Source organism: Thunnus maccoyii, chromosome 7 (assembly GCF_910596095.1).
Source record: "Thunnus maccoyii chromosome 7, fThuMac1.1, whole genome shotgun sequence".
Taxonomy (NCBI): Eukaryota; Metazoa; Chordata; class Actinopteri; order Scombriformes; family Scombridae; genus Thunnus; species Thunnus maccoyii.
Window position 1 is genome coordinate 33964871 of NC_056539.1, and position 27564 is coordinate 33992434.

At 37.9% G+C, this 27564-nt stretch overlaps 2 protein-coding genes across 8 annotated transcripts; one reads left to right on the forward strand and one right to left on the reverse strand.

Moving 5' to 3' along the window:
* Nucleotides 1-5824: 5824 nt before the first annotated feature.
* On the reverse strand, nt 5825-18988 carry zgc:113223 (uncharacterized protein LOC541424 homolog). 5 transcript variants are annotated; one of them, XM_042416060.1, is made up of 9 exons: nt 18786-18988; nt 15080-15337; nt 11584-11641; nt 9978-10102; nt 9102-9176; nt 8885-8980; nt 8665-8793; nt 6892-7053; nt 5825-6570 (listed from the first exon to the last, which is right to left on the reverse strand). In XM_042416060.1, exons 2-9 carry the CDS (start codon nt 15134-15136, stop codon nt 6427-6429), a joined length of 846 nt encoding a protein of 281 aa, XP_042271994.1. In that variant the 5' UTR covers nt 15137-15337; nt 18786-18988; the 3' UTR covers nt 5825-6426. The 5 variants fall into 5 exon arrangements, with proteins under 5 accessions (XP_042271994.1, XP_042271992.1, XP_042271995.1 ...); XM_042416058.1 differs by lacking the exon at nt 18786-18988 and adding an exon at nt 16623-16770 and having other exon boundaries at nt 15080-15753; XM_042416061.1 differs by lacking the exon at nt 18786-18988 and adding an exon at nt 15749-16160.
* On the forward strand, nt 11463-27124 carry reep6 (receptor accessory protein 6). Of its 3 annotated transcripts, XM_042416063.1 has the most exons (9): nt 11463-12077; nt 12798-12864; nt 16925-17105; nt 21674-21767; nt 22428-22566; nt 22700-22868; nt 22974-23116; nt 25281-25309; nt 26269-27124. In XM_042416063.1, exons 3-8 carry the CDS (start codon nt 16973-16975, stop codon nt 25305-25307), a joined length of 705 nt encoding a protein of 234 aa, XP_042271997.1. In that variant the 5' UTR covers nt 11463-12077; nt 12798-12864; nt 16925-16972; the 3' UTR covers nt 25308-25309; nt 26269-27124. The 3 variants fall into 3 exon arrangements, with proteins under 3 accessions (XP_042271997.1, XP_042271998.1, XP_042271999.1); XM_042416064.1 differs by lacking the exons at nt 11463-12077; nt 12798-12864 and having other exon boundaries at nt 16875-17105; XM_042416065.1 differs by lacking the exons at nt 11463-12077; nt 12798-12864; nt 25281-25309.
* Nucleotides 27125-27564: the final 440 nt, after the last annotated feature.

Consider the following 27564-nt stretch of genomic DNA (forward strand, 5'->3'; position numbering starts at 1 on the left):
GCCCTATTGGACCCTCAACACATCCTGCTCCTCATCCTGAGATCATTTAGCCGGGTTTTACCTGCTTGTCATCTTTACTCAGACTTTAAAACCAGAATAAATCCGCCTTGAAGTCCAGATGCTTTTTCTAAAGACAGTAGAGAAAGCTTCACTCGATGAAATGAAAGCTGTGCGGCGGTTAATCTAAAAACAAACTGATGTGTTTGACATCTTATAGATCAAATGTTTTGTATTTCTTTTCTGGCACTACCAAAGGGACGAACTTTTTGCTGCTGTTTGTTCTGAGCCACATCTCTGTCTTATGTTCACAACAGTTTTGGCTCTCTCAGGTGTTACTTTAACCGAGTGGAGTATTTGATTGGCCGGTGCTCACAGGGATTGAAGGGTTAAATAAGTGTAATCCGTCCAATCCAACTGCTGAACAAATCCAAGTGCTCTTCATCAAGCAGACTCAACCTTCTTCTTCTTCTGTCTTGTTTGTATCTGACAGCATGCTGGCATGCGTTCTCACTGGCTTCATTTGAAGTCGACGTGCATTATTTTCTTTTGATGTTGTTGTTGTTGTTTTGACTTGAATGTTGAAAAGTAAACAAAGTGCTGTAGGGATTATGGGAATCTTAATAATGTCAGTTGCAGCTAACGTGAACAGATGCTAGTTTGGGTTTTAGTTCATCTCATGCCTCTCTTGGGTCAACTAAATACTCAATATAGATTCAGTTACTTCTCTAAAATTGACTGGTCTTGTCAGTTGAAAAACATTTATTCTAAATTTTGTTGGTTTTCATGTTTTCATTAGATTCTTTGGCCTCTTGGACAACTCCTAACATGAACAGGATGATTTCAAAAATGCACAATCATCAGTCTAGAAACTATAGAGCCTAGCAGGTATATAATAATATACGCAATAATTTATGCACACAAATGAATAAATCATGCTCTCAAGTTGATAAAAGATGCCTTCAAATTAATAATTGTGCACATAAAATATTAATTCATAACAATATTGTTGTTATTTTATCATAATTAGTCAGTGGTGGAATGTAACCACCATATGTCCTCTCATAGTAGCTAGGGGACGGAGGAGATGCGATATCGCTTAAATACGGGAATAACGGCTCATATTTTAATAATAATGACTGCAGCGGCACTGTATGAGCATGGGTAACCAGGGTAACCAGGGTAACTTGGCTAAGCTGACGAGCATACAGTACATCTATGAGCATGCTACCTGCATGCTACAGCTAAGTGGTGCACTGCTAAAAAGCTTCCAGGTGGGACTTCAGCACTAGGATTAATGTTCTGTATGTAATTACCTGTAATGCAGTAACAAAAATTTAACAGAGCAAACAGAAGCAGATCAGAAAACAAGAAGGCTTCATACTAAAAATATGGATATACCCAACATTTAGCCTCATTGTCTGTTTTATCATTGACATCTTTAAACTTGTAAAAATGTGACTGTTTGACATGTACATATACGTACATTAATTTAGTCATGATTTATCAATTAGAGAGCATGATTCAGTAATTTGTATGTACATTTTTCACCAGTCGTAAGTCAGTCCATTTTGCTAACGTTATTTTGTTGCTGTTGTTCTCAGATTCAGTAAGTGAAACAATCACAAGTACCTCCAAGAAGTCAGTATAGTCTGTTCATGAAGCCCTTAAAACTATGGTTTTAATAATTATAGGATGATATACTGGTGATTTCCCATGTTTTAGCCTGTTAACTACTTAATTACTACTTATATTTGTTTGTATTACCTCAAGTTGTTTACATTGTTTACTGATGTTGGAGTTCTTATCAGTGATAGCATTTGACGAAAACCTCAGGGTGACTAAATGTTGACTGTGATGAATTATACCTCCAACAAATTTTCATAGTGTTGACGCCCATCTGACACCAGCGGTATCTTAAAATGTAGGAAATCAATGTGTGAATAATTTGGAAAACGGTTAAGATGAATTTAAAAGTATACAAGATTTATTGTTGCAGAGATCATCTGGTCCTTTAACCTCACTAATAATAATTTTTTTTTTCTTTGGTGAAGTGCCGCTTGAACTTCTCTGAGTGTTGAAGTGTATTTTAGGATTTGATTGTCTTGTGTCAGTAGAGTTGAACATGAAAATGTAGACCTGCCTTAATCTGACTTGATCCTCCGTCGTTTTTTCCTGCCAATGCACACTGTCGCCCGACAAACTGCAGCATTTTAAACTATTACCAAAGCATGTTTTTCATCAAACTGCATCATGTACATAACATGTATGTGTTACTTTTTATATGAAATGTGTGTTTTTGGACTTTGTGTGACTCATATGAATTTGTATTTAAAAATAAATACTGTGTTAATATATGTGTGTTCATCCTTTAGTCTGTCCAGTAATACATGTTACTGCAACTTGAAGGATCCAAACACTTGACAAGATTCTGGTTACTTTTAACTTTACCTAGTTACGTTACCTAGCTTAGTACAAAGACTCGAAACAACAGCAAAGTGCTAGCTTAGCTCCATCAAAAGAGGGAGAACACGTCGTCCAACAACTACAAGTCTGTTTTATTTATTGTTGGCTAATAAGCTAATAAAATTGAGTAGAGACAGGGATCAAGCCCTAGCAGCTAGTTCTAAGCTAACGAGACCTAGCAGCTAGTTCTAAGCTAATGAGACCTAGAAGCTAGTTCTAAGCTAACGAGACCTAGCAGCTAGTTCTAAGCTAATGAGACCTAGAAGCTAGTTCTAAGCTAATGAGACGTAGCAGCTAGTTCTAAGCTAACGAGACCTAGAAGCTAACTCTAAGTTAACAGGACGTAGAAGCTAACTCTAATGGCCAATCAACATAGAAAGCATTTTTAAATCTAGCAATGAATCTGTGAGACACATCATCCCCTGCATTTTTTTCCGCTCTGAGTCTGTTTTCTTCTTCTTCTCTGTCTCGTTTAGTGAAGCATAGTCTGAATACTACATACTGTTGCAAACTGTTATAAGAATACTATTCTGTTTCTGGAATTTTATTGTGGCTGTGCACAGTTTTTAAAACACTCGGGCTGTCTGAAGGATGTACAAGGATATTTAACACCAATAAACAGTTACAGATAGAACAAAACGATGGGGCAACAACACTAAAAGGACAGTAGAGTATATTTATCTACAATCATGTGCCAGCACACAGGTGAACCAATGCAGTAAAAAATCTATATAAATCCGCACTATGTAATCAGAATAGTCTCAAATCTAATAAAAGAAACCAAGTAAGATAAATAATAATAATACTCTAACCCAGTAACCCTATCATGTCAAACCTATGTGCTGAAATGTACAGGGCACCCCAGACTTACCTCGTCCTGTGTCCTGGGGGGTTAAGTCAAAAATCACATTTTTGCCTGAAGGTGTAGCATTTTATCTGGGAGGTGGTGGACAGGGATTTGACCTTGGGCTCTCTGATGCATGGACTAATCAGGTGAGAGGAAAGAAAGAAACGGACCAGGGAAGATATGCTGCAATCCATTGCAAGATGGAAGGCAATAGTAACCAGTCAGTATTCCCAGCATCGAGTTTGGCATTTTGACTGGCGCCATTTTGGATATTTGGAGCCAGAAGTGACCATCTTTGGACGAGAGGGTGGAGCTGACTCTTTCATTTTTATTTTCTGTCATCTGCCTGTGATGTTCTCAGATGTCAGCCATTTACTTGCTGAATACTTCTTGTTATTTTTGATAGAACAAACAAGATGCAAACTAAGACCCAAATTGAAATAAACCTGAATTATCCCTAATCTATTGGCCCAAAAAAAAACTGCTGAGGGAACACATGGAGACAGAAACTTTAGGGTTGGCCTACAAAAAGACACATCACCCTCACTACAACATTGCTGCTATTTTTAACAGTCACAGAGCGCTGTGCTGATTAATCCAATGAAGCGAGCGTGAGGGCGCACGGGACTGAATCCCTGCAACGACACGCAACCACAGGTGTCTCCGCTGCTAATCCTACACCGCAGATTAAAGTCACAATAAAGGCTTAATGAGTGAGGGAGGAACAACAGGGATTAACCAGCTTTACTGAGGGGTCTCCTGGTTTTGCATGCTGGTAGTTTCACTCCTCAAGGACGTGAGCTTTACACTTAACTTTTAAATTACCATGCTCTAAAAAACAATGTAATCTAATAAAACAGGCTCGTCCTTTAGGCAGATACTAAATCAGAAACTTTGTCAAAGAACTGCTTTAAATGTTCACAATTACATGTTAAGATGAGTCTTAAAGCAAAACTCCGAGTATCAGAATATCTGGCTGAATCATCAGTACGGTGATCTTATTGTGAGGTGTAATTACAACTGCAGCCTCTAGGGGTCACCAGCAGAGCGTCAGGCTGTCAGCAGACCTACGGTGTGTATTTACTGTTGTGACAGAAATGCATGATGGTCTTCTGTTTGTTACACAGACAGTACTACCAGTTTTACACGGTTTAAAGTTGGAGAGAGCATTCAGGGTAATGTAAGGATAAATTTCACTTGTTGGCTTGATTCATCATTAATTCCTTCATATTACTGAGTGGAGAGAAAAGTGTTTGGGTTTTTTGGGCAACTTAGTGTCATTGCTTAAAGGGAATTCCACCAATGTTACACATTAAGTTTAGTGTACCAATGCATGAGGAGGAGTACTATTCTATGGAGACCAAAAGCCAACAAAACACATTAAAAGTAAAAAAAAACAAACAAACTGAATACATAGAATACATATAATAAATAATACTTTTCAAAATGTAGTGTAGAAAATATAAAGCGTTATACTTTTCCTTTAACCTCTTATCAGTTAATAAGAATAAACTGAAACTTTATTTATTTTACTCAACTATTTATCTTTCACTTGCTCATTTGACTTTTCAATCCTTTAGTTTTTTGGACTTTTTAAAAGTATGTATCTATTTCATATTTTTCCCAAGTCACATTTCCCATTTTCCTCATCGCATTTCCCATTTATTTTCTTCGCATTTCCATTTTTTTCATCTCATTTCCATTTTCTTCACATTTTCCTCATCACAGTTCCCATTTCCCACACCAAATTTCCATTTTTGCCTTTCCAGCCAGCTACCTAGCAGCTAACTTACAGTATATCATGTACTGTACTGCTGTATGGTGTATAAACTCCTGTGACATTTTTTAGATTACAAGCTAATGCTAACACAGTTGGACTTTATGGTAATGCAATACTTAATTTCAAGAATACTCATTTAATCAATGTTAAGCCAAAACTAAACCTACATTACAACATATAGAGAACAGCACAATCAGTGCATTTAGATTCAGGATACAGCATTTACATAGAAAATTAGAAACCTGGTTACTCATATCTCTGTTACTCAAGAGCATCCAGGTTTCTGATCATCTGCCTACAGGTGTGTCCTCATTTCACAACAACTCAAAGATATGACTAACTGCACTTTTTTCCCAGTGGATGTTTGGTCGCTATATCAGCAAGCAGATGTGCAGGAAAAGACATGTCTTTGTTTGTAGATGATTGTTGGTTGTTCAGTCTGTGGCTCTGGTGTTGTGTAGTAGAATGCTGTCTGGATATTCGCATTTTCAATTTGCACACAAAGAAAACTGAGTGGAAATGCAGAAAAAAAACAAAAACTCGAAATACTACAAAAACATTTTTATGCCTGTCTGAGGTGTAAAAGTTGTTACATGAATCATGTGACTGAAAACATGAGATCTGTGTGGAGCGATGAGGAGACTGTAACCTTCCTCAAATCAATACATGAAACTAACAGAAATGTTTATTCCATCATGTTTTCCATCGTTTGAGCTTTGACTGCTGGTTTTTAATGACGTCATCTCGTTGCGTCCTCTTCTTCTGCAACAGTTTAACGGCACCTGTTTATCTGCTAATATTCACACAACAGTAGTGATTAAAGCTGACATTACTGCTTTTTGCCAATATGGTTATAAAAAGACGTTCTCCATCAATAAAAATATAACAACTAAAAGCATTCTGACTTGACTGTCATGAAAACAAAATATATAAAATATAAATTTCAGATCAGATATTAAAGCTTTAGCAGACAGTAAACATAACATTTAATTTCAGTTGGACTTTACTGAGCTGCTACTGTCTTTTGTGTCATTTTATACAAGATGCAGATTTGATTTTAAACTTTGGGATCTCCACTATCATTAAAAATTAAGTTCTTGTTTTTTGAACAATGTTTGGCTGCATAACATGAGGTAGTTCAACTGCATCCTGGAGCAAGACATTAAACCGGTTACACGACTTAAATATCAAAACTATAAATTCACAGTGTAAACAGAGCGAGGCTTGCTCCATTTTATCAACATTCAGCTTTTTTTCACTGGCACAAAGTCAACGGATATCCCTAATTAGAGACTTTTCCATGATCAGCTTCAGATCTTTCAGAAGCATTCTCATTTTATTCGTCGTCGAAGTCAGCAAAAGCAGGATACCAGTAGCTGTCTTTCCTCTCCGACTTGCTTCTAGACACATTTTCTTTCTTTTGTTGTTGGACTTTCTTAATCCAGGAGATCTGAGCGGCAGCCAGGCAGATCATGCAGATCTGTCGGAGAAAACAGACAGATTAGAAACTGATGCTGGTGTTTTTCTTCCTGTCATTGATTTGGTTTTATTCTGTCATAAATGAACAAATATTCACCAAAAAACAAAAAGACAGATTAAATTCAACCTGAAAGATGGACATGCAAAAACACAAACGAAACAAGAGAAAAATAAACAGCATATAAAACAAAAATATTCTGCAGAAATTTGACGCACAAGACAGGAAAAAAGACATTAAAATAACTTTTTAGTTGTAAAAACAATAAAAGACAAAGAGAAAACAAGACAAATGAGATGAAAGCTGGATGTGAGCTGCTGTTACCTCCAGCAGCAGCAGGCCGGCAGTCAGACCGGCCACCAGCAGCAGGTTGTTTTTGGCCCATGAGACAATTTTCTCCAGGCAGCCGACAGTGAAGACGTCATGACCAGCCGAACTGTCCTTCAGCTGCTGCATCCCATAACCACACATGGTGTTCAATACCGTCTGCAGTACAAACACATATGAACATATACCTAAGAGGTGTTTAAGGAAAGATCCTTTGAGTCTTTCCCCACCTGTCCAGTCCATCTCCTCGGAACAGTTTTCATAAAAATCCCCAAAAATCATGAAACCTTCTCTCCAGTTTTATCATGTAAATATGGATATCTCAACAATTTCAAGTTACATTTTTAAGAACTATTACTGTACTAATCTGTGACCTTTTCTCTAGTGCCACATGCAGATACTAGAGGAATGGTAATAAATAATAGGCAGATTTCCTAAAAACAACACAACTCTGAGAGTTTTTTCAAAGTCACGAAGCAACAGAAACACCAGGATTTAACTTCCTGTTTTGTGCAAATATCTCAAATATGTGTGGACGTACATGTGGACGTACTTTTACTTAAATCCAATTAAAGTTATATTATCTTTCTTCTTAACTTAAACTTAAAAAGTCCTTTAAAAAGATTTCTATTCTTTTAATTTGTCATTTATTTTTGTTAATGTTTTAACGACTCACCTTTGTGTATGAAACGTGTTATACAAATTTTCATGTCATGAGATAACTTCTGTTGTGATTTGGAGCTATATAAATAAAACGGACTTGACTCGACTTGAGTTTATCCAGAATTGTTTTCTTCATATCAATCAACATATCTATCAATTATCTAGTTTAAAAAATTAAAAGAATTGTCATAAATGCCCAGCAGACACCTGAGCCCAAGTGTGATTTTAAGATTTCTTACTATCTCTGATCAGTTGCCAAAAGTGCAATAAATCATTTCATAATGATACAAGCAAAGGAAAAGCAAGAAAATCTTCTTGAACTGTAATCTGCAATCACAGTTTTTGTTTCACTCATTGTACCTCTCCTGTAGCGCCAGAAGTGAGAAGTAGTTTGTTCATATGAACATCGCAGCCTCTGGGGGGCACTAACAGCACCACATATAAAGGAGCATGGAGTTAATATCTGTACGTATGCAGACGATACCCAGTTGTTGTTTTTGTATCACTCTGTGAAAACAGCACCACTAATGAAGTAGATCAATGTATTTATTAATTTTTAAATTGTAGAATTTATAACCAACAACTAAACCAAGACCGATGTTGTTACATTTCTGGAGTAAAACCAGTTTAACCAACTATGGTGATAATCAATAAATTTCTTTTAGCCTTTTTTTTATGAAAGAAATGTCAAAATTCTCTGGTTCCAGCCTCTCAAATGAATATAATACCAAATTAATATTTTCTGGTTTCCTTAGTCCTCTATGACAGTAAACTGAATATCTTTGGGTTGTGGACCAAACAAGACATTAGAGGACGCCGTCTTTGGGAAACACTGATCAACATGTTTCACCATTTTTTTTTCACCAAGATTTAACCGAGAAAAAGACTAACTGATTAATCAAGCAAATAATCGTTAGTTACAGCTCTATGTGGGAGCAAGAATTGTAACTTTGACTCAAATTACAACTTCACAACAATCACATGAAACCTCAAAACCTAAATTAAGAATTTTTGGTTCCAGGAACTGACCCGAACCCAAACTCCTGGTGTCTAAACGTTGCCCTCTGTAACCTGTTGGAGACTCCTGTTACAGATTGTGGTTCTGACCTGGTTCTGTAGGTGAACGCAGCAGGAGAAGGGAACTCCGCAGGCCTCCAAACTGGGGTTGGTGTCCGAACATTCAAAGTAGACGTTATGGGACCAGTCCTTATAGCTCTCAACTCCGCAGCACTGGAACTACAAACACAACAACAGCAGAGTCACTAAAATAGTTCACTACTAACAGACTGAAGTATAAAACATGGACTCCGAATCATTTCTTCTTCACCTTCTTCTGGATGAAGTCAATAGCGTTCTCCAAGTCCTGGTCCTCCCTGTAGCGGATGATGGCCTTCATCATCAGCCTCTCCGTCCTCTCCATCACCTGAATAATGACAACAGCAGTGCAGTGTTCATTTCAGCCACAATATTAAAGTATTGGAAAGAACAAACATTATGATGAGTAAATGAGTATTTTCTGTAGCATCAGCGCAGTGTGATGTCACCATGTCAGTGAAGAGATATCCTACGACTCCAGCTGCGATCTGCAGGAGGAGGACGGCTGCCAGGATCCCCAGAAACTGCAGAAACAAACAGCTGGTTAACACAAAACAGGGATTTTAAAAGTCTGACAGTGTACTTTTATCCAGACGTCAACTTTCTCCACCTCATTCAACCGGAAAAACTTTTTTGCAATTTTTAGCTCTTTTCAAATTTCCAGCGTTTCCACTCATGTTTTTGTGCAAATTTGAAAAAGTGCATAAAAAGGGTTGATGGAAACACGACTACTGATGTCATAAAAATACTGATAGTGCAACGTGAAAATGGATTTTGTCATTATCATTTTTATGATTATTATTTTTATTGTTATTATTTTTTGTTTCTTGTCTGACTTTGATTTAGGGGATAATCAAGCTCTCAGTTTTAGAACTACAGTTCCCATAATGCTTTGGAGGATCTAAATAGGAAGTATAACCATGGATTGAGTGAGTTTTTTTAGCCTAACTTATCTATTATCAGTTATACATTATCAGGATATACAGACAACTATCACTGGATTACTTTGATACTGAAGAAAACTTTAAAATGTGACGATTCTCAGGCAGGTTCTGAAACATCTTTTTTATATGATTTCTAAGCAGATGAATGGACGTTTTTTCACGATGCACATATGATGATATCCTTGGTAAATGTCACACTGAACTTAAAATATTTGACTGAGTGAGAAGAGTAGGAACTCAGCAACACGAATATGCAGAGCAACCTGTGCTCAGAAATGATTTTAATATTAATATGAATGAATACTACATCGATCAAACTGCACCATAATAGACTGAACCTGACAGATTTTAATAGATATAAGCTGATCAGTGATGTCATACCGTCTTCAGCAGGCAGGTGGTGTTACGCAACGCCCCGCAGCATCCGAGGAAGGTGATCAGAAACATCACAGAGCCGACAACGATCAGCAGCAGAGCCGGATCTACTGTCAGGGTGTCGACCACATCTGCACACACACACACACACACACACACATGCACATGTGCGCGCGCGCACACACACACACACACACACACACACACACACACAGTTAAAGTCATCATAAATGACAAGGAATTGTTGAAACATGTCTGATAAACTTCAGGTATTCATCTTTGACTGTCAGGAATGTTATCAGCAGAGCATTGTTTATGTTAACACGCACACACACACACACACACACACACACACACACACACACATACACACACAAGTTTGCGCAGCTATCCTTGTTAGGACACTGCATTGACTCCATTCATTTTGTACAGCTAAACCCTAACCCTAATCATAACCAATTCATGCCTAACCCTAACCTTGACCAGGACCTCAGAAATGACATTTTGCCACACTAGGACCAGGCTTTGATCCCCATGAGGACTAATGGTCCCAATAAGGATAGAAAAACATGTACACACGCACACACACACACACACATTTATAGCCCTGTATGTAATGTAGTCAGTGTCTTGTAAAGCCAAAATGAAAAAAATATTCCTTTTCCTTTCCTCTGCAAGAACTTAACTTAGCGTAACATACAGTAACATTTTGTAATGTAGCGTAGCATACAGTAATTCACCATAACATTTTATAATGTCACATATCTTACCGTAACTTACCGTAACATACGATAACATTTTGCAATGTCACGTAGCATACTGTAACTTATGGTAACTTATGTTAACGTAATATACAGTAATTTATATGCATAAATTTATATGTATAACATAGCATACTGTAATTTGGCACAACATACCATAATCTCACGTACAATAATCGTCATTTACAGTACATACTTCCCATATAACCTGCCCTAATGTGATGTAGTACAACACCTGTAGAACAGAGTAATTTACTGTAAAATATCAAAACTTAATTTAGCATACTGTAATTTACTGTAACATTTCATAATCCAATGAACTACAGTGTCATTTACAGCAATGCAGTATAGCTTTACAAAAATCAACGTAAGACAATGTAATCTAATGTGGCATACGTAATGTACCATAATGTAAAGAAGCATACCATAATTTCCCCAAAAATACCATAATCTACCCTGCTCTAATGTATTACACAGTAATTTATCACAACATACTGTACCATAACACAGCATACTGTTATTTACCGTAACGCACCGTAACATAACATAGAATACATATTGTAACATAACGTAATGTAACATAGTGTTACTAAACACAAATTCCTGGTATTTTCAGTGCTGTTGATTGTGATTGGTCCAGCAGATGTGACATGAGTTGCATGTGTTGGGAAGTTTGGTTGTTTTGATATATTCCAGGTCTGGACATCTAAAGATGTCAAACTTTCGAGTTTTTCAGGTTTTAGATGTTGTACACCTTTAAACAGGGAGCTGTTAAAATTCAGCTTACATGCTGTTGGGTTCCTGCAGTGTAAAAAGTGCTGTTACACAGAGTTCGTTATTTTTCAACTCACCTCTCTCCTTGGCGATCTTGGCGTAGACGCCGACCGCTGTGAGGACGGCGCTCACAACCTGCAGAGTCACAGAGAAACAGATGATGTTTTATTAAGAGAACCTAACCCTCCTAAAGTAAAATGACATCCATAACTAATAAGTTATTTCTATTTTTCATCTAGTTTACATTTAGAATTTCTATTTGGTGTTTTTTTTTATTATTTATTATTCTGTGAGTGAATTGCATCAGGGCCTTTTTGGATACAGATTTAATGATAATGATGATATTTCAGATGTCCCTGGTTCTGGAAGCAAAAGTCCCGTTCATGTTTCTCATAGACAACGTTGTGATTCTCAGTTCTCTCTTCAACAGGATCAACATGAAACTGGTTGAATCATCAGAAGAAAACATGAACAACTGTGTTGGATAATATCTGGTACTTTAGTAAAAAGTCGAAACTTCAAAACTGTGAACATGAAGATTTCAGAGTTGAGGTTAACTACGACTCCCAAGGTAAATTTCAGCAAGACACAGCCAATCACAGAGCTTAAAATGTGTGCCACTAACGGCGGGCAGAAGTTAAAGATTACGATGTTGAGAAAACTGATTTTACAATCTGCAGATTAAAAATCAATTACGCTCTGATTTGTACCCATGGCTTCTTCTCCATGGCAACGGTAGCTGAGGCTCATGGGTATTGTAGTATTCTCAAGAACAAAACATGATTTGTCAGAAAGGAAGTGTGAATAATGTAAACTGGTGTCAGAATATAAACCTGTAGCATCGTCTCATCATCAGGAGAGTTTCTGTGTTCAGTAACATCGAGAAGTTCAATTAAAGAAATAATTTAAATGTAAAAACAGAAAGAGGAAAAACCAGCGGCGTCCCACTTCACATCTCTACTGTGTGACGTCCAGCCTGTTCAACACACCTGTGTGTCATCAGTAATGAATACACAAACTCTTGTTTTTACATTTTTAAGCACTGATCCTGCTCTATCTTTTCATGACCTGACTTATGTAGTAGTGCTTAGTGTGCAGCCACTACCACAAACACTTGTGATGTATCTTTTCTGATAACAGATATCACATGCCATCATTTTTTAAAAAGCTGTTTAACCTTAATTCTTTCCTTAAAGTCAACACTGATATTTTGGGGAATCCTCTTCTTCTCTGTCTAACTTTTGTAACATGTAAATCAGCTGAAAGGTGGATATTTTATCTTTTAACACAGACTGCTTCCAGTCCTCTGAACCGGACACACTGAGATGAAACTGATAACCTTCTTCTTCTGTCTCTGGGTAAGCGGGTGTTCAGACTGACATCAGTACCATGCGTGCGTCGGTGTCGACGAGTTTCTGCAGGTACAAGTGAGAAGATTAAATACTTGATCTTGACAGTTTCACTCTTGACCTTTAAACAGCTGTTTGATGAAAGCAACAAGCCAGAAAGTAGAGCTTGAGCTGAGCTTTGTTTTTCACACTTATTCACAAGAACACTGAATATGTACTCTCAAAATCTAGTTAATAACTAAGATTCTTACTGTTTCATACTGTTTCACTGACAAAGATCCATTTGGTAACAAGTAAATATTCATTTGTAATTGAAGTTTACAGACTGTAAGAAGTCAACTGTTTCTAATTAGTTAGTAAGTAATTAAACCATCACTTTACCGAACTCTCTCCAGGAAGAGTTCTTTTCCTCTAGCGCCACCATGAGGTTTACATTTGTGGTTCAGAGCAGGACTGCAACTAATGATTCATTTCATTATAGATTAATCTGCAGATTATATTCTCGATTAATCAACTAATCGTTTTTGTCTATAAAATGTCAGAAAATAGTGAAAAATGCCTGTTATGATTTCTAAGGTCCCACAGTGACGTTTTTTAGATCTCTTGTTTTGTCTAAACTCCAAAGAAATTCAGTTTAATATCATGTATGACACAGAAAAGCTTCAAATCTTCACATGTAAGAAGCTGCAGCCAATATTTGGAATGACTGAAATGATTTCCGATTATCAAAATAGTTGCAGATTAATTTTCTGTTGATTAACAAATCGTTGCAGTTCTAGTTCAGAGTGAAATATCTCAGATGGATTGCTAACAGATATCCATGTTCTCTGGAGGATACTTCTCCCTTAATGCCAGCAGCAGGTTGACTTTTTAGTTCTTTATTGAAATATCTCAACAACTATTAGATGGATTGATGTGAAATTAGTTTCACATATTCATGTTCCCCTCAGGATGAATTATAATAACTTTGATCCTCTGACTTTGAATCTATAATGTCATCATTAATGATAAAAAAGTAAAAAGTAAAGTTTGTTGAGAATCTGAGAATTCTCTGTCAGTTTGTCTCTTGTGCACAACAGATTAATGAAACTGACTCTAACTAATGTCTTATGACTAATTTGTGACTCAGAGCATCACATAGTTTCATTTTCCTGTTCTTATAAACCAGTTAGTGTAAGTGTGGTGTTGAGATCATGTGTGGTAAAAAGATGTGCAAAAGTGGCGGGAAGAACATTTACTCAAGTACAGTTCTGAGGTACTTGTACTTTACTTGAGTATTTCCATGTGATGCTACTTTCTACATTTCAGAGGGAAATATTGTACTTTCTACTCCACTACATTTATTTGACAGCTTTAGTTACTTTTCAGATGAAGATTTGACACAATGGATAATATAACAAGCTTTTAAAATACAACACATTGTTAAAGATGAAACCAGTGGTTTCCAACCTTTTTGGCTTTTGACGTCTTACAAAAAGCAGTGTGTAGTCGGGGTCACATTTCACATGTCTATGAGTTGTTAACAGCTCCACCAAATAGTGATTTTTCCCTCTAAACTTCTCACATGCTTTCATTTCAATAAATGTTCAAATGATCCAATATTTCAGCAAAAATCAAAGATTAGAGAAAAAGTCCAAAAACAGATTTGTGTATCAGAACTTTGTTTTTTCTTCTTTCCTCTCCCATTAATCATCTCACGACCCCTCAGATTTATCTGTTGACCCTTTGGAGGGGCCCGACCCCTAGGTTGGGAACCACTGGACTAAACTAGCTTTTACTACTACTACTACGTGTTAGCAACAACTACTTTATAAAACCTACGTAATTAATTATTAATGCAAGACTAAGATTTTAATTATATAAAACCAATTTTTTTATACTATTTAAAGCTGGCATAATGTATTTATTCCCTCTCTATGTGGGAGTTTTCATGTTTACCATCTTTCCCACCGGGAATTTAAACTACTTTTACTGCAATACTTTAACTACATCAAGCTCATAATACTTATGTACTTTTATAGGATTTTTTTCATGCAGGACTTTTACTTGTAATGGAGTATTTTTTACATTGCCTTATTGGTACTTTTACTGCAGTAAAGGATCTGAGTACTTCTTCCACCTCTGTTGTGCAACAAGTTTAAGAGTTTGTATCTCTGAAAGCAAGCTCACTACTGAACCTGTGAAATGACAAATTTCATCCTCACACTGAAACAAATAAACTCACCCAGAAGATGTAGCAAAAGATGAACAAAGTGTACTTGATGCCTCGGTATCCTCTCATCTCCCCTCAGCAGAGCTCTGTTATCAGACTGCAGTGAGAGTGTGTTGCAGGTTTGTTATTTGATGTCAGGACTGCAGGGAGGCGTGTGTCGGCCTGCAGGACGCATTCCTCCTCCGAGGCTCATTCCCATAGCCGTAGGATGTCGTCCTGTCATCACAGAGAGGCGAGGTGTGGCTCTGTCGCTGTCAGACCTCATCAAATCTGCAGGTTCAACAAGAAAAACACCAATTATACAGTGCCCCCCACTGGCTGCAGTGTTCATTACAGCCACAATATGAAAATGGATAGACACAACAAACAACATACTGAGTAGGGATGTCAATGATTAATGGGTTATTGATTAATTTTAACAGTACATAATCCAGATCAAAGCAATAAAACAGATGTAACAGAAGAGGTCAAAAACCAACAGGCTGATAAAATGGATAAAATGGAAAAAAACAAACAAATGAAAGCAAAAAAAAAAAAAAGTGTTCCACTAATAAATGCAACATGATTTAGCAAAAGATATAAGGACAATAGATGTCAGAAAATGTTCTGTAGTTTTGCTGCAGTACCTAGTTACACCACCAGGTGGTGCCTCTGACTGTGTAATGAGATAGTTGAAGGTACCTTTGCTGTAAAAAGAGCATCCAGGGAAGAAATAAGTCGCAGTGCGCCTCGCTCTGCTCACTATTGACGAACACTTCAACAGAAAGTTGTAAAAATTCCTGAGTTGTTGTCCAGCAGCTGTCTGAGGCTTATGCTAATGCTAGGGGCAGCTGTGGCTCAAGTAGAGCTGGTCGTCCATGAGTCACAAGGTTGGCGGTTCAATTCCCTGCTCCTCTTGTCCACATGTCCACCAACTTGGGCAAGACACTGAACTCCATGTTGTTTCTTGTGATGGTCAGAACAGCCTGCTGCCATCATTGCAACCGGTCCTCCAAATGAAACTCCAGATATGTGGTTTGATTATGTCACTGCAGAACGACACATAGGAGCGTTTTCTAATCTGGCGCCCCTATCAGTAGTTATCGGCAGGACATCATCATCTGTCTGTGTTTTATAAAACTGTCACACATCACTGTTAAACAATAACAATGTTTTATGATGTGACAACGCTGTGGTTCAGGTGTGGTTAGGTTTAGGGAAAGATGATCACTTTGTTAAGGTTAGAGAAACGTGGTGGGTTAAAGTTACTACATCCTTAAAGTTAGGCCACCTTTGTTGTCATGGCGACAATAATAAGCTTAAGCAATAATATGCTTTTTAAAGAGACGTCCCGATTCGCGATTGGAAACAAGAAATGAACAGTGCTCTCCTGTGGCAAAGTCCACTGTTGGGTTAAAGCCTCCATCCACCCTCCTCCTCTGAGTGAGAAAATCTGTGTATACACATGTATATACGTCATCTGAACTACATCACTGCTCCACCTCACAGTTACTACAACCACTAGATGGCAGCTGTCACTCAAACTAACTGACTATAGGTTGACTGATATTACAACCTGTTGTGTTGTTTTCCTTGGGAGGTCAGACTCCATTGTGTGATTGGGTCAGTGGCCATTTAGCATCTCATGCTAAGCTAGCAATAGAAGGTAGTTAATGCCGGCTGAGAAACAGCAGTACTGTAGCTGCTAATATTCAGGACCAGCAGGACCCCTCTTTCACTACTTCTTCCTCCTTTCTTTTCATTCTCCTTCTCTCTTTCCTCTTCCTCTTCCCCCCCCACCCTCTCCCGCCCCCTCATTAAAGCAGATTGTCTCTGTTGGGGGATTACACTCTGCTGTGTTTTCTCTCTCTCACACAGGTCATCTCTCTCTGTCTCGTCTGTTATTTGAGGACCTGATTGAGGACCATGGGCCTGCTGGACATCCTCTACTCCATCAAAGACCGAGCCGAAAAGTTTCTGAATGAGAAAAATGTGGTGACAGACGTTCTGGGGAAGTTGGAGGAAAAAACAGGGATCAAGAAGAAGATCATCGCAGTGGGTACGTGAGGTTTGTTGTTGTTGTTCTCTGTAATCGGATCCTGATAAACATGTTCTGGATGGTTCTGCTGTCGTTCCGTTTATGTTCAGTAGATTTGTGTTTACCTGTTGCATGTCAATGGAAATCTGAAGAGGATTCAGTTAATCCTCCGCTAAACATGAAGCCAAATGGCAGCGACAGGGTTGCAGCTGTTGTCAGATTGTGAAGCCTGTAAACATGAACCTGAGAATGTTTTCTGGGTCACATTCATGTTGGAGTTCATTCTCTGTTTAAAGTTCGATTTTTATGTAAACAATGGATCAAATAACTCTGCGTAACGTGAAGGGTGTTTGCAATGACAAACCCTGCTGCTCTACGGAGCTTTTTAGTCTTTTTTTAGCTGCTAGTTTTGCTTTTGCAGCACATTTCCTGTCTGGTTCAAACCCACTGTACTCTACCTGCTCATCAGCAGATACACACAGTTAGTGACTAGCTGGTGAAGAAAGTGGAACATCGAGCAGCTAAAGAGCCAGATATGTTTCTCAGGAGTTGGAGGAGACCAAACCAGAGCTAAAAGGAGAATAAATATTGGACTTACATTCAAACACGACTCCAATGGGATGACCATGTTGCTCTGCGTTAGCCACAACTGCTTTATAAACTGATAATATGTCAGATGTTGACTTCAAAGCTTGTTTTAATGAAAACAAGTGGACAAATACATCATTTAAAGCACCTCTAACTAAATTGAAACTATAAAGGAACAAGAACAGAACCCTGAGGAACCCCACAAGTCTTTATTGACACTATGAGATGATCATGTTGCTCTATGTCTGCTGGATGTGAAAGTAGTTTGCTAATGTGTTAGCAACAACTACTTTATAAAACCTACGTAATTAATTATTAATGCAAGACTAAGATTTTAATTATATAAAACCAATTTTTAAATACTATTTACAGCTGGCATAATGTATTTATTCCCTCTCTATGTGGGAGTTTTCATGTTTACCATCTTTCCCACCAGGAATTTAAACTGCATACCACAGGAAAAGGTGCATGCATGTATTGTAAGTGATGTGGAAGGTGGAAGTTGAATTTAGTTTTACTTTTGTCAGGGGGCACTGATGTACATTTTTATTAATATAACGGAAATGTATCATGTTTAAGAAAAAAGGTTTTCTTGTTATAATGAGATACATTTTGTCATTATAACAAAAAAAGACCACCTTGTTATAATGAGATCATTATGTCAATGATTAGTACAGTTTCTTGTTATAATTAGAACAAACACTAGTTATAATGACAGGAGTTGGAAATATTAGACTGTATCTGTATCTGATAAAACAGCAGTGCTTCTGCATGTGAACGTTTGAATGAATGGATCAAGTCTCACTTTTTTTTGTCCAAACACATAATAAACTCCTCTAACGCTCTTGTTATCAGCCTGCGGACGCTCTGGATATTGATTATTGACACTGAAGGATATTGTCACTCTGAGTCTCAATGTGTTTGTGTATTTGTTTTTTCTTGTCATACTGAAAATATATATAAAATATATATATTTCTTGTTTAAACTAGATATTTTATTGTTATAATGAGAAATGTAAAAGCATATTTTTTTACTAAGCATGGCAGTTCTGTGCTGCCATACTTTTTTCTTTCTCACCTTTAGTTTGGTTTATTAATGTGAGTTCCACTTACTTTGTTTTTCCAAAGCGTTCAACCACATCTTATGGTCCTCCTCAGCGGAGCTGCTCATGTGTCGTGGAGATTTTTGCATTTATCACATGACCGAAGTATGGAACTTCGATCATGTGATACAGGTGTTATCACCATCACCTGATTGTTTCTTTCCGTAACAATCCATCAATGCATGTTTACTAAATAACAGCCAGATGTTTCTTTTTGTAGTTTTAATGTTTGTTTTTTTTATCATATGAAAGTATTTAATTTAGCTTTTAAAGGACGGGTTCACAATTCTTCAAGTGTGTCTTAAACCAACAGTCAGGAGTCCAAATGAACATTAAAGCTGTTTTTCTTGCTGTAATCATTCCTCCTGTTCATACTGACCATTAGAAGATCCCTTCATAATGACCTTACAATGGAAGTGATGAAGGACAAAATCCACAGTCCTCCTTCTGTGCAAAATGTATTTAAAAGTTTATCTGAAGCTAATATGAAGCTTCAGCGTCCGAATGAGTCAAATCAAGTAGATATCTTTCAACGTTACAGTCTTTTTAGTGCCAAAGTTCCTCTTTTTGTTACTATACTTCCACCGCAGCTCAACAGGGAAACACTGTCTGAGGAAACACAAAGAGGGAATTTGATGCTAAAAAGACTGTAAATGTGTCAGATATCCACTTGATATGACTAACTCAGACTGATGAAGCTGAATAGAAGCTTCACACAGACTTTTAAATGACTGTGTGGACACACTGTGGATTTCGGCTGCTCATGATTTTATGGGGACAGTGTGTCGCAGTGAGGTTGTAGTGACGGGCAGTTGAAGTTTTAAGGGGTCATTGTTGTATTGGAGCGCTCTGAATCAAACCCTTAATGTATGATAAACAATAACTATTGATAAGCTTCCAGCACTTATGTAGAATCAGTTGGTTACATGAGGATGTGCTTAGCTGAGCAGAAACAGCAGTCTATTCATACCACACTGATGGTCATACAGTGGATCAGTAACACACACACACACACGCACAAACACACACACACACACACACACAGGGAGGCAGGACATGATGTCACTAGTGCCTGGTGCACAGTGTCCCCCACTCTCCGCACTCTCCTGCAATAAAGTTAAAGCAGATTATCCTCAGAGACAGACAGCAGAGCAGACCGGCCTCCATGTGTGAACCGCCTCATAAGCTGATCAGAGGTAGGACAGTTTTTACACCACTTCCTGTCTGTCTGCTGTGCTCAGTGAAGCTGTCAGATACAGTTTTAATATCTGCAGAGTTAGCAGGAGAATCCTAACTGTCTTTAAATGTGAGGCAGCCATTTCTCACTTTGACCTGAGGCTGTTAGAACCATATCCATCCTAAGTAAACACTTCCCCCTCCACTCAAAACATAGTTTTCTTATTGTTCTATTCTCTGTGCAGAATGATGTATGTGCAATTCATTTTCAAAGTTTCTCTGTGCTCACCCTAAAGGATGGTTTACAGTGTTTCCACTGTGTGTTAAACCAGCAGTCACGTGTCCATATGAGCAGTGAAAGAGGTTTTCCTCGCTGTAATCATTCCTCCTGTTCATACTGGATATTAAAAGATCCTTCAAATGTGCTTTCAATGGAAGTGTGTCCACACAGCCATTTAAAAGTTGATGTGAAGCTTATATTTATAACATTTAACATCCAGATTTGCTGTCACGATGACCCCCGCAGTGTGGAATATTTTACATCATCTTTTAACTTCTAACCCATTGAAGAAGCTGTATGCTGGACTTGGTATTATCTTACAATATACAGAGAAGATGGGAAGTTCATTGAAGCTTGTAACTCTCCACCAGTTCCTTCTTTTTAACACAGATCTGTCTGGTGGTTTGTGTAACCCAGAACTCCAAACTGAACTTCATCTCTCCGACTAAATTCAATACTGTCTTCAGCAACTCTAGAGTGTAATTATGTCAGTTTAATAATACCTGCTTCTCCATCTCACAAGAAATAGATGCATTAACATCTAAAGATTCTAGTTGCCTTTTGATGTCCAGGATAAATGACAATCAGTCAAGTCAATTTTATTTATATAGCACCTAATCACTACAGAAGTTATCTCAGGACACTTCTCACATAGAGCAGGTCTAGACCGAACTCTTTAATCGACAGAGACCCAACATTCCTCCATGAGCAGCAGCAAGGAAAAACTTCCCTTTAAAAGGAAGAAACCTCAAGCAGAACCGGACTCTAGGTGGACGCCATCTGCCTTGACCGGTTGGGTTGAGAGAGGAAGAAGGAGGGAGACAAGTTAGTGACATGCATTAATGGTACATGAATGCATACAGATGGAGAGGAGGCGGAGGAGAGAGGAGCTCAGTGCATTATGGGAAGTCCCCCAGCAGTCTAGGCCTATAGCAACATAACTAAGGGCTGATCCAAGGCGAGCCTGGTCGGCCCTAACTATAAGCTTTATCAAAAAGGAAAGTTTTAAGCCTACTCTTAAACATAGAGAGGGTGTCTGCACCCCGGACTGAACCTGGAAGATGGTTCCACAGGAGAGGAGCCTGATAGCTGAAGGCTCTGCCTCCCATTCTACTTTTAAAGTCTGTAGGAACCACCAGTAAGCTGCATTCTGGGAGCGCAGTGTTCTAGTTGGGTAATAGGGTACCATGAGCTCTTTAAGGTATGATGGTGTCTGACCATTAAGAGCTTTGTAGGTGAGGAGAGGGATTTTAAAGCGAAGCTAAAATGGGAGAAATATGATCTCTTTTTCTAGTTTTTGTCAGCACATGTGTAGCTGCATTGTGGACCAGCTGGAGAACAGAAGGTGGAAGACCTCTGTTGTTGAAATAAACTGTGTTTTTAAATGTATCTGCATCAGTGTGGACATGAAGTCTGTCTCCTGTGTGTCCTCTGTCCTCCAGGTGCCGTCTCACTGACAGGACTCTACCTGGTGTATGGATATGGTGCCGCCCTCCTCTGCAACCTGATTGGTTTTGTCTACCCAGCGTATTATTCGTGAGTATTTCTTATTTTGATTCTGCTTCTTGGGTTTCTTTCATTCACAGAGACATGCATATCCAACACTGTGATGGACATGAAACCCAACATCAACAACAAACACTGAGATGAAAACATTCTGCTCCATTGAGGAAAAACTAAGCTGCAAGAGAGAAGTCAACTACAAGTCCAAGAGAGCATTGCTGTAAGAAACACCCAATCAGAGAGCTTCAGATTCAGTTCAACCTGGTTTCACAGCTTCATGAGTTTCCCTGATATCAAGACTCAACCACCAACCCTATCACCAGACAATGGGACGATTCTGCAAAACTGCAGATTATGATTAATGACAGTCCAATAACAATGTTTTTAAAAGTCTTGCTTTCTACAATATCTGCTCATGGTAACTACAGTATGGTTAAAGATGGTGTTACAGTTATTAAAAAGGCGAATATTAACTACAGGTCTGTGACGAGACATGAACTCCAGTCATTCCACCACCTTAACCTCCACATAAGCAAATTTTAGAGTCAATGGAAAGGGGTCAGCATGGATTTATTTTGTCAGTTTAAAAGATCCCAAGCTGAGCGAAAGATTTGCGTGTATCCTGGGGCTTTCTGGACCGCCATCTGATCATAATCACAGTCTCTGACAAGTTGTTTCTACTCGTATCTGCAGAATCAAAGCCATCGAAAGCGCGAACAAAGAAGACGACACAAAATGGCTGACGTACTGGGTGGTGTACGGCGTCTTCAGCCTGGGCGAGTTCTTCTCAGACATTTTCCTCTACTGGTTCCCGTTCTACTACGCTTTTAAGGTGAGACAACACTTAAGAATCATTGCCAAATCATTGCAACCATGATATTAAAATTGCTCTACAAAACCAAAGGTGAGATTCAGCCATTTGGAACCAGGCTGTCAATCCATGTCCAGTGTCTCTGTGGTTGCAGTGTCTCTTCCTGTTGTGGTGCATGGCGCCAATGACGTGGAACGGCTCCCAGATCATCTACAACCGAGTGGTTCGTCCCATCTTCCTCCGCCACGAGGCCACAGTGGACAACATGGTCAGTGACCTCAGCGGGAAGGCCATGAGTGCCGCCGAGAACCTCACCAGAGAAGGTACAGACCAGTTCAACACCAGTACAGGGCACCTGTACACCAGTATCAAACATTTTTAGATATTAGATGAAATAATTATCCTCTTCCTTCCTTCGTTATTTTCAGTCCTGTCCACTCTGATAAAAAATAAATCTCTGGTGAGTCCGATGCCGCCGGTTGCTCAGGCTGAACCTAAAAGTTTACCAAGTACATCAGGAGAAACATCAGCAGCTAAAGGAGCTCCATCCGTGCCAAGCGAAGACCGACCAGTACGTAAATCACAGCTGCTTTCCTCCAGCACATAACTCCCTGTGAAATCTTTAACTGTGGCTTATTATAAATATAACAAACGAGATGTTAATTAGTTAGCTTTAGAGGAGTTGATTTGGAATTTCCAGGCCCTAGCTGTTGTTTTGATGTTGCAATGCTAAGCTAGACTAACAACATCCTGACACCAGTTCAGTATCATCAGCTCTATCTACTCTTGACTGCGGACATTTCAACCCCTCCGTCGTCATAGAGACAAGACAGCGTAGATGTGCAGCACCTTGCTGTGTTGAGGTCTGTTCTAAGCTGCAGTTCCCATATTTTGGGATTCAGATTATTCTCACGACCCCTTTGACTTGCTATGCATTTGTCCCACCTGAACTCCCTCATTCAGGTCTACATTCCCTCCCGTTCACAGCACTCTGCCAGTGAAAGACGCCTGGTACCACCACCACAATTATATTAAATATGATCACAATTACATTTGTATTTCTATTTAGTGTCCTGATGGGAGGAAATGCTGGTTGATGAATATAAAAACTGTTTGAACAGTCAGATTAGAGATGAGGAATAAAATGCTAACCCAGCCTTCCTGTTACCTGTTCCAGCCTTTCCTGGGTTAACCAGTATGGTAAGTTAACTGGTTGGTGTACAGTAGCATATGGTACACACAGTGAATGTGTTGTGAAGAGAATTAGCATGAACCTCAGTGACCCTAGTAGAATCTCCGTGCTGTAATGGTTTAAAGTTAAAGCAGCTTTCTTCTTCGTTGGTACTAGGCAGCAGGTTTGGCTGCAGCAGCAGGAGTCTCTGAAGACCTGAACACCCCCCACCATACTTACCTGCTGCTCATATTACACCTGTTGACTCCCTGACTGATCTGCTGATTGGTTTTTAAAATATCACAAAGAGCAACATGTCTGTACTGTACAATACTGGCTCCAACATGGAGGAACACAGAAGACTTTTGATTTCATCCTGTCAGTTAACAGATAGTAGCCTGAAAAATAATAATACAATAACTAAATAAATAATAATAATTGTATAGGTGGGACACTTTTATTAATATATTTGGGGCTAGATTCAGCAAGAGGACTTTCAGTTATATGGAAGATTTACAATTACTAAATTTAAACAAATCAACCAGTGAACATAAGTTAAATGCAATACATATTTTTATATGTATTTTCCTTTTACGTAGCCATTTACAGTGTCATAATTAAATATAAACCATATGTTAAAGGATTATTTACAATTAAATGTTTCATCGTGATATGAATTTTTCATGCCACATTAAATGAAAATTCTAGTGATTTTCTATATGTTTTCATGTTTGGATCCAAACTAACAATGAACTGATCTACTAACAAGTATTGTGTGTGTATCTGATATATATTATTCCTCTGTGCTGTAGACCTCTGTCGCTGTCCAGAAACTATTAAAAACATGACATGTTCCTTCATCATGAAGAGTTTGGTCACGTTAGTTTGTTTAGAAACGGCTCCAAAGACTAATAACAGCATCATGTTTTCAGTCTCCGGAGAGTAGTTCTGTGTAAGGCAGACGCCACTGAGCATGTGCAGTGACAAACTCTTCATAATGAAGGAGAATGTCACTCAGTGCAGCGGTGTGACTCACTGAATAGTTTCGGAGCTGAGCAACAGTTCATGTTGTCTGTCTGAAACTATAACGTTAGCTAAAACAACATTAGCTCAGAAGCTAAGTTGGAGACAGAGCTTTCAACAGGATCATTTGGGATCATATTAAATTATTACTGTAGAATAACTGCATAGCAGTAATCTTAAAGCACTTCTGATTAACTGACATTCTATAGTCAATTAATTGTAAAATAATGTCGTTATTATCTCTAAATGTGAACTACAGTAAATTGTTCTGGTTTTCTAGAAACAGAGGAACTGTGAGGTTGACTTTCAAGTAAAATATTTATCAGTTGGAGGTTTAATTAATGCCTTACATATGATTTGTTTCATATAAATGCTTCTCAAATATTAAAGGTAGTTGTGCAAAACTGTAAAATCATGAAGAAAAGCACCAAACCTGCAGTTCTGTGTTTCTTGTGTGTAACAGCAGAGATGTTTTATTTAACGTGATGGTGGTCTTTACTTTGTTTTTGATCTTTGGTTCTCTTGTATGTCTGCAAATCAGGATCATCATGAGCTCAGTGTAGACTGACGGTAAGTTGAACATGGTGACAATCACCGCTTTATGTATGGAAGCCCAGAGAGGATAATTAATATAATTATTTCACGATCACATAAAAACAAAGCTTGTCATGACGAAAGTTTTGACTCTTTGTACACAGAGGACTTGTGTAAACATACTTTTTTAGTTTTGTAACATAACAAGCTTGTGTTTTTGAGATCACAAAATAATTATCTTGTGATCACAGAATATTTTGTAATCACAAAGTAATAAAAATGTGTGAGGTTGAGATGATCACAAGAAACAAGCGTTTTATTACAAACTGCACCTTAAAATGAAAAGTATTCATGAAGATATTGAATACTATCTAGTGTCTGCTGTTACTACAATTGGTACTTTTACAACTACTTGTACTAGTACTGCTGCTACTTTACTGCTAAAGATGTTTAATCTGACTAAATGTCTCAGGTTCAGTGTTTCTTGTAGTCAAGCTGTACAACATATTAATCAGTTTTTTTTATTGCAGAATTCTGAATTTTCTCAAGATTCAAAATAAAGTCCCAATCTGTGATTCAAATATAAACAAAAATGTTGAAATTTAATAATTGATAATATGATTATTATTACATTATAACGATGTAATGCTTTGATCTATGGGTCCATAATAATCTCCTAGGGAGTTGTCAGTTTTGTAATTTGTATTATGTAAGTATGTACTAATTACAGGAAATATAGGATTTACCTTGAAAGGTGCCGCATTCATTTATTATTGAAAACTGTATTAATACACATCAAACTGTGTCCTTGAACTCTGTCTAAATTTATTCCTGTAGATACATAAATTTCCGAATTTTGTCATGTTGCTGTGCACTGACTAAAAAACTGTCCGGGCAAGTGTGTCAATTGAACACTATCTCTATTTAACCCATAAAATAAAGCATTACTGCCTGTTTCAACGGCATTGTCCTGAACTTTTTTCTTGTTTTTTCAGTCCTTCAGATAGCAGCGGAGAGGAACAGAAGATTTTCCTCTTCATCCCGACAGACTCCAACACTCAGACAAGAAGAAAACCTGCTGTCAAAGAGACTTGTTTCATTTTTATATCAGATGTGTAACATGATTTAATGTAAAAATACTGCGGGCTGTTTACTCCAAAGCTCAGACTGACTCTTCAAACAGCAAAGAAACAGAATCTGATTCTGAAAATGTTGTTTTAAATTTTATTTATTTATATTTATTATATATTTGGGGGTCAGGGGTATGTTTTTTTGGGTTTCTTTTTAGATGCAAAGCACCTCATAGAACCAGCTTATAATAAATTCACAGACTCACCTGCTCACTTTTATCAGGCTGCAGATTCTCCACCAGGGGGAGCTGTTCCATCAATGTCAGAGCAGTTTACACCTGCCTACCTGCGCCACCCAGAGGAAAGAGAAGTAACAGCAGCAATGTTTCAGACCTGCAGATGTAAACCTGTCAGGCGAAGAAATTTATAGCTGCTGCAATTTTAAGGTAGCGCCACCTGCAGCCGTGTTACAGATGCACTTTTTTTTTAATAGCTGCAGTGTTTTGATTTTATTTTGTGTGTGTTTTAGATTTGTATGGAGCCCGGGAGGGCATGGAGAAAAAAATAAGTAAATTGTGTTGTTGATTTAATAATTTGGAGTCTTGATTTATTTAATAACCTGTGCTCTTGATTTAATAACTTTTTAACCCTCACTGTAGATATACTCTGAGCACAACACTGTTATCTCTGACATCCCTTATCATATCCAGTAGAATAGATGTTATCCAGTTCATAAAAACTCAGTTTCATTGTGGACATGGATGTAAATATTTGTGTGTGTGTGTGTATATATATATATATATATATATATATATACACACACACACATATATACATGTATGTGTATGTATATATATATATATATATATATATATATATATATATATATATATATATATATATATATATAATATGCCTTGGATCCAGCTTAGCTCAATAATTGATATTACAGGGGAAATATCTTCAGTATGGATTACTAAATCGAGACCACAAATTACAAAATTAGAGCTCATATTATCAAATTAAGAGCAAAAAAAATAGTAATTTTTTTTCTCTGTGGCTCCTCTCAGCCTCTGTAGGTTTCTAGCAGGTGGTTCCAGTAATAAAATTGCAGCAGTTGGATATTATCAGCTGGTTTTGGGTGCTTCGCATCAGTGACACTGTGTGTCTTTGTTTTGGGTTTTTTTTTGATGATGTGTTTCTGAGTGTATTTTGTTTTGT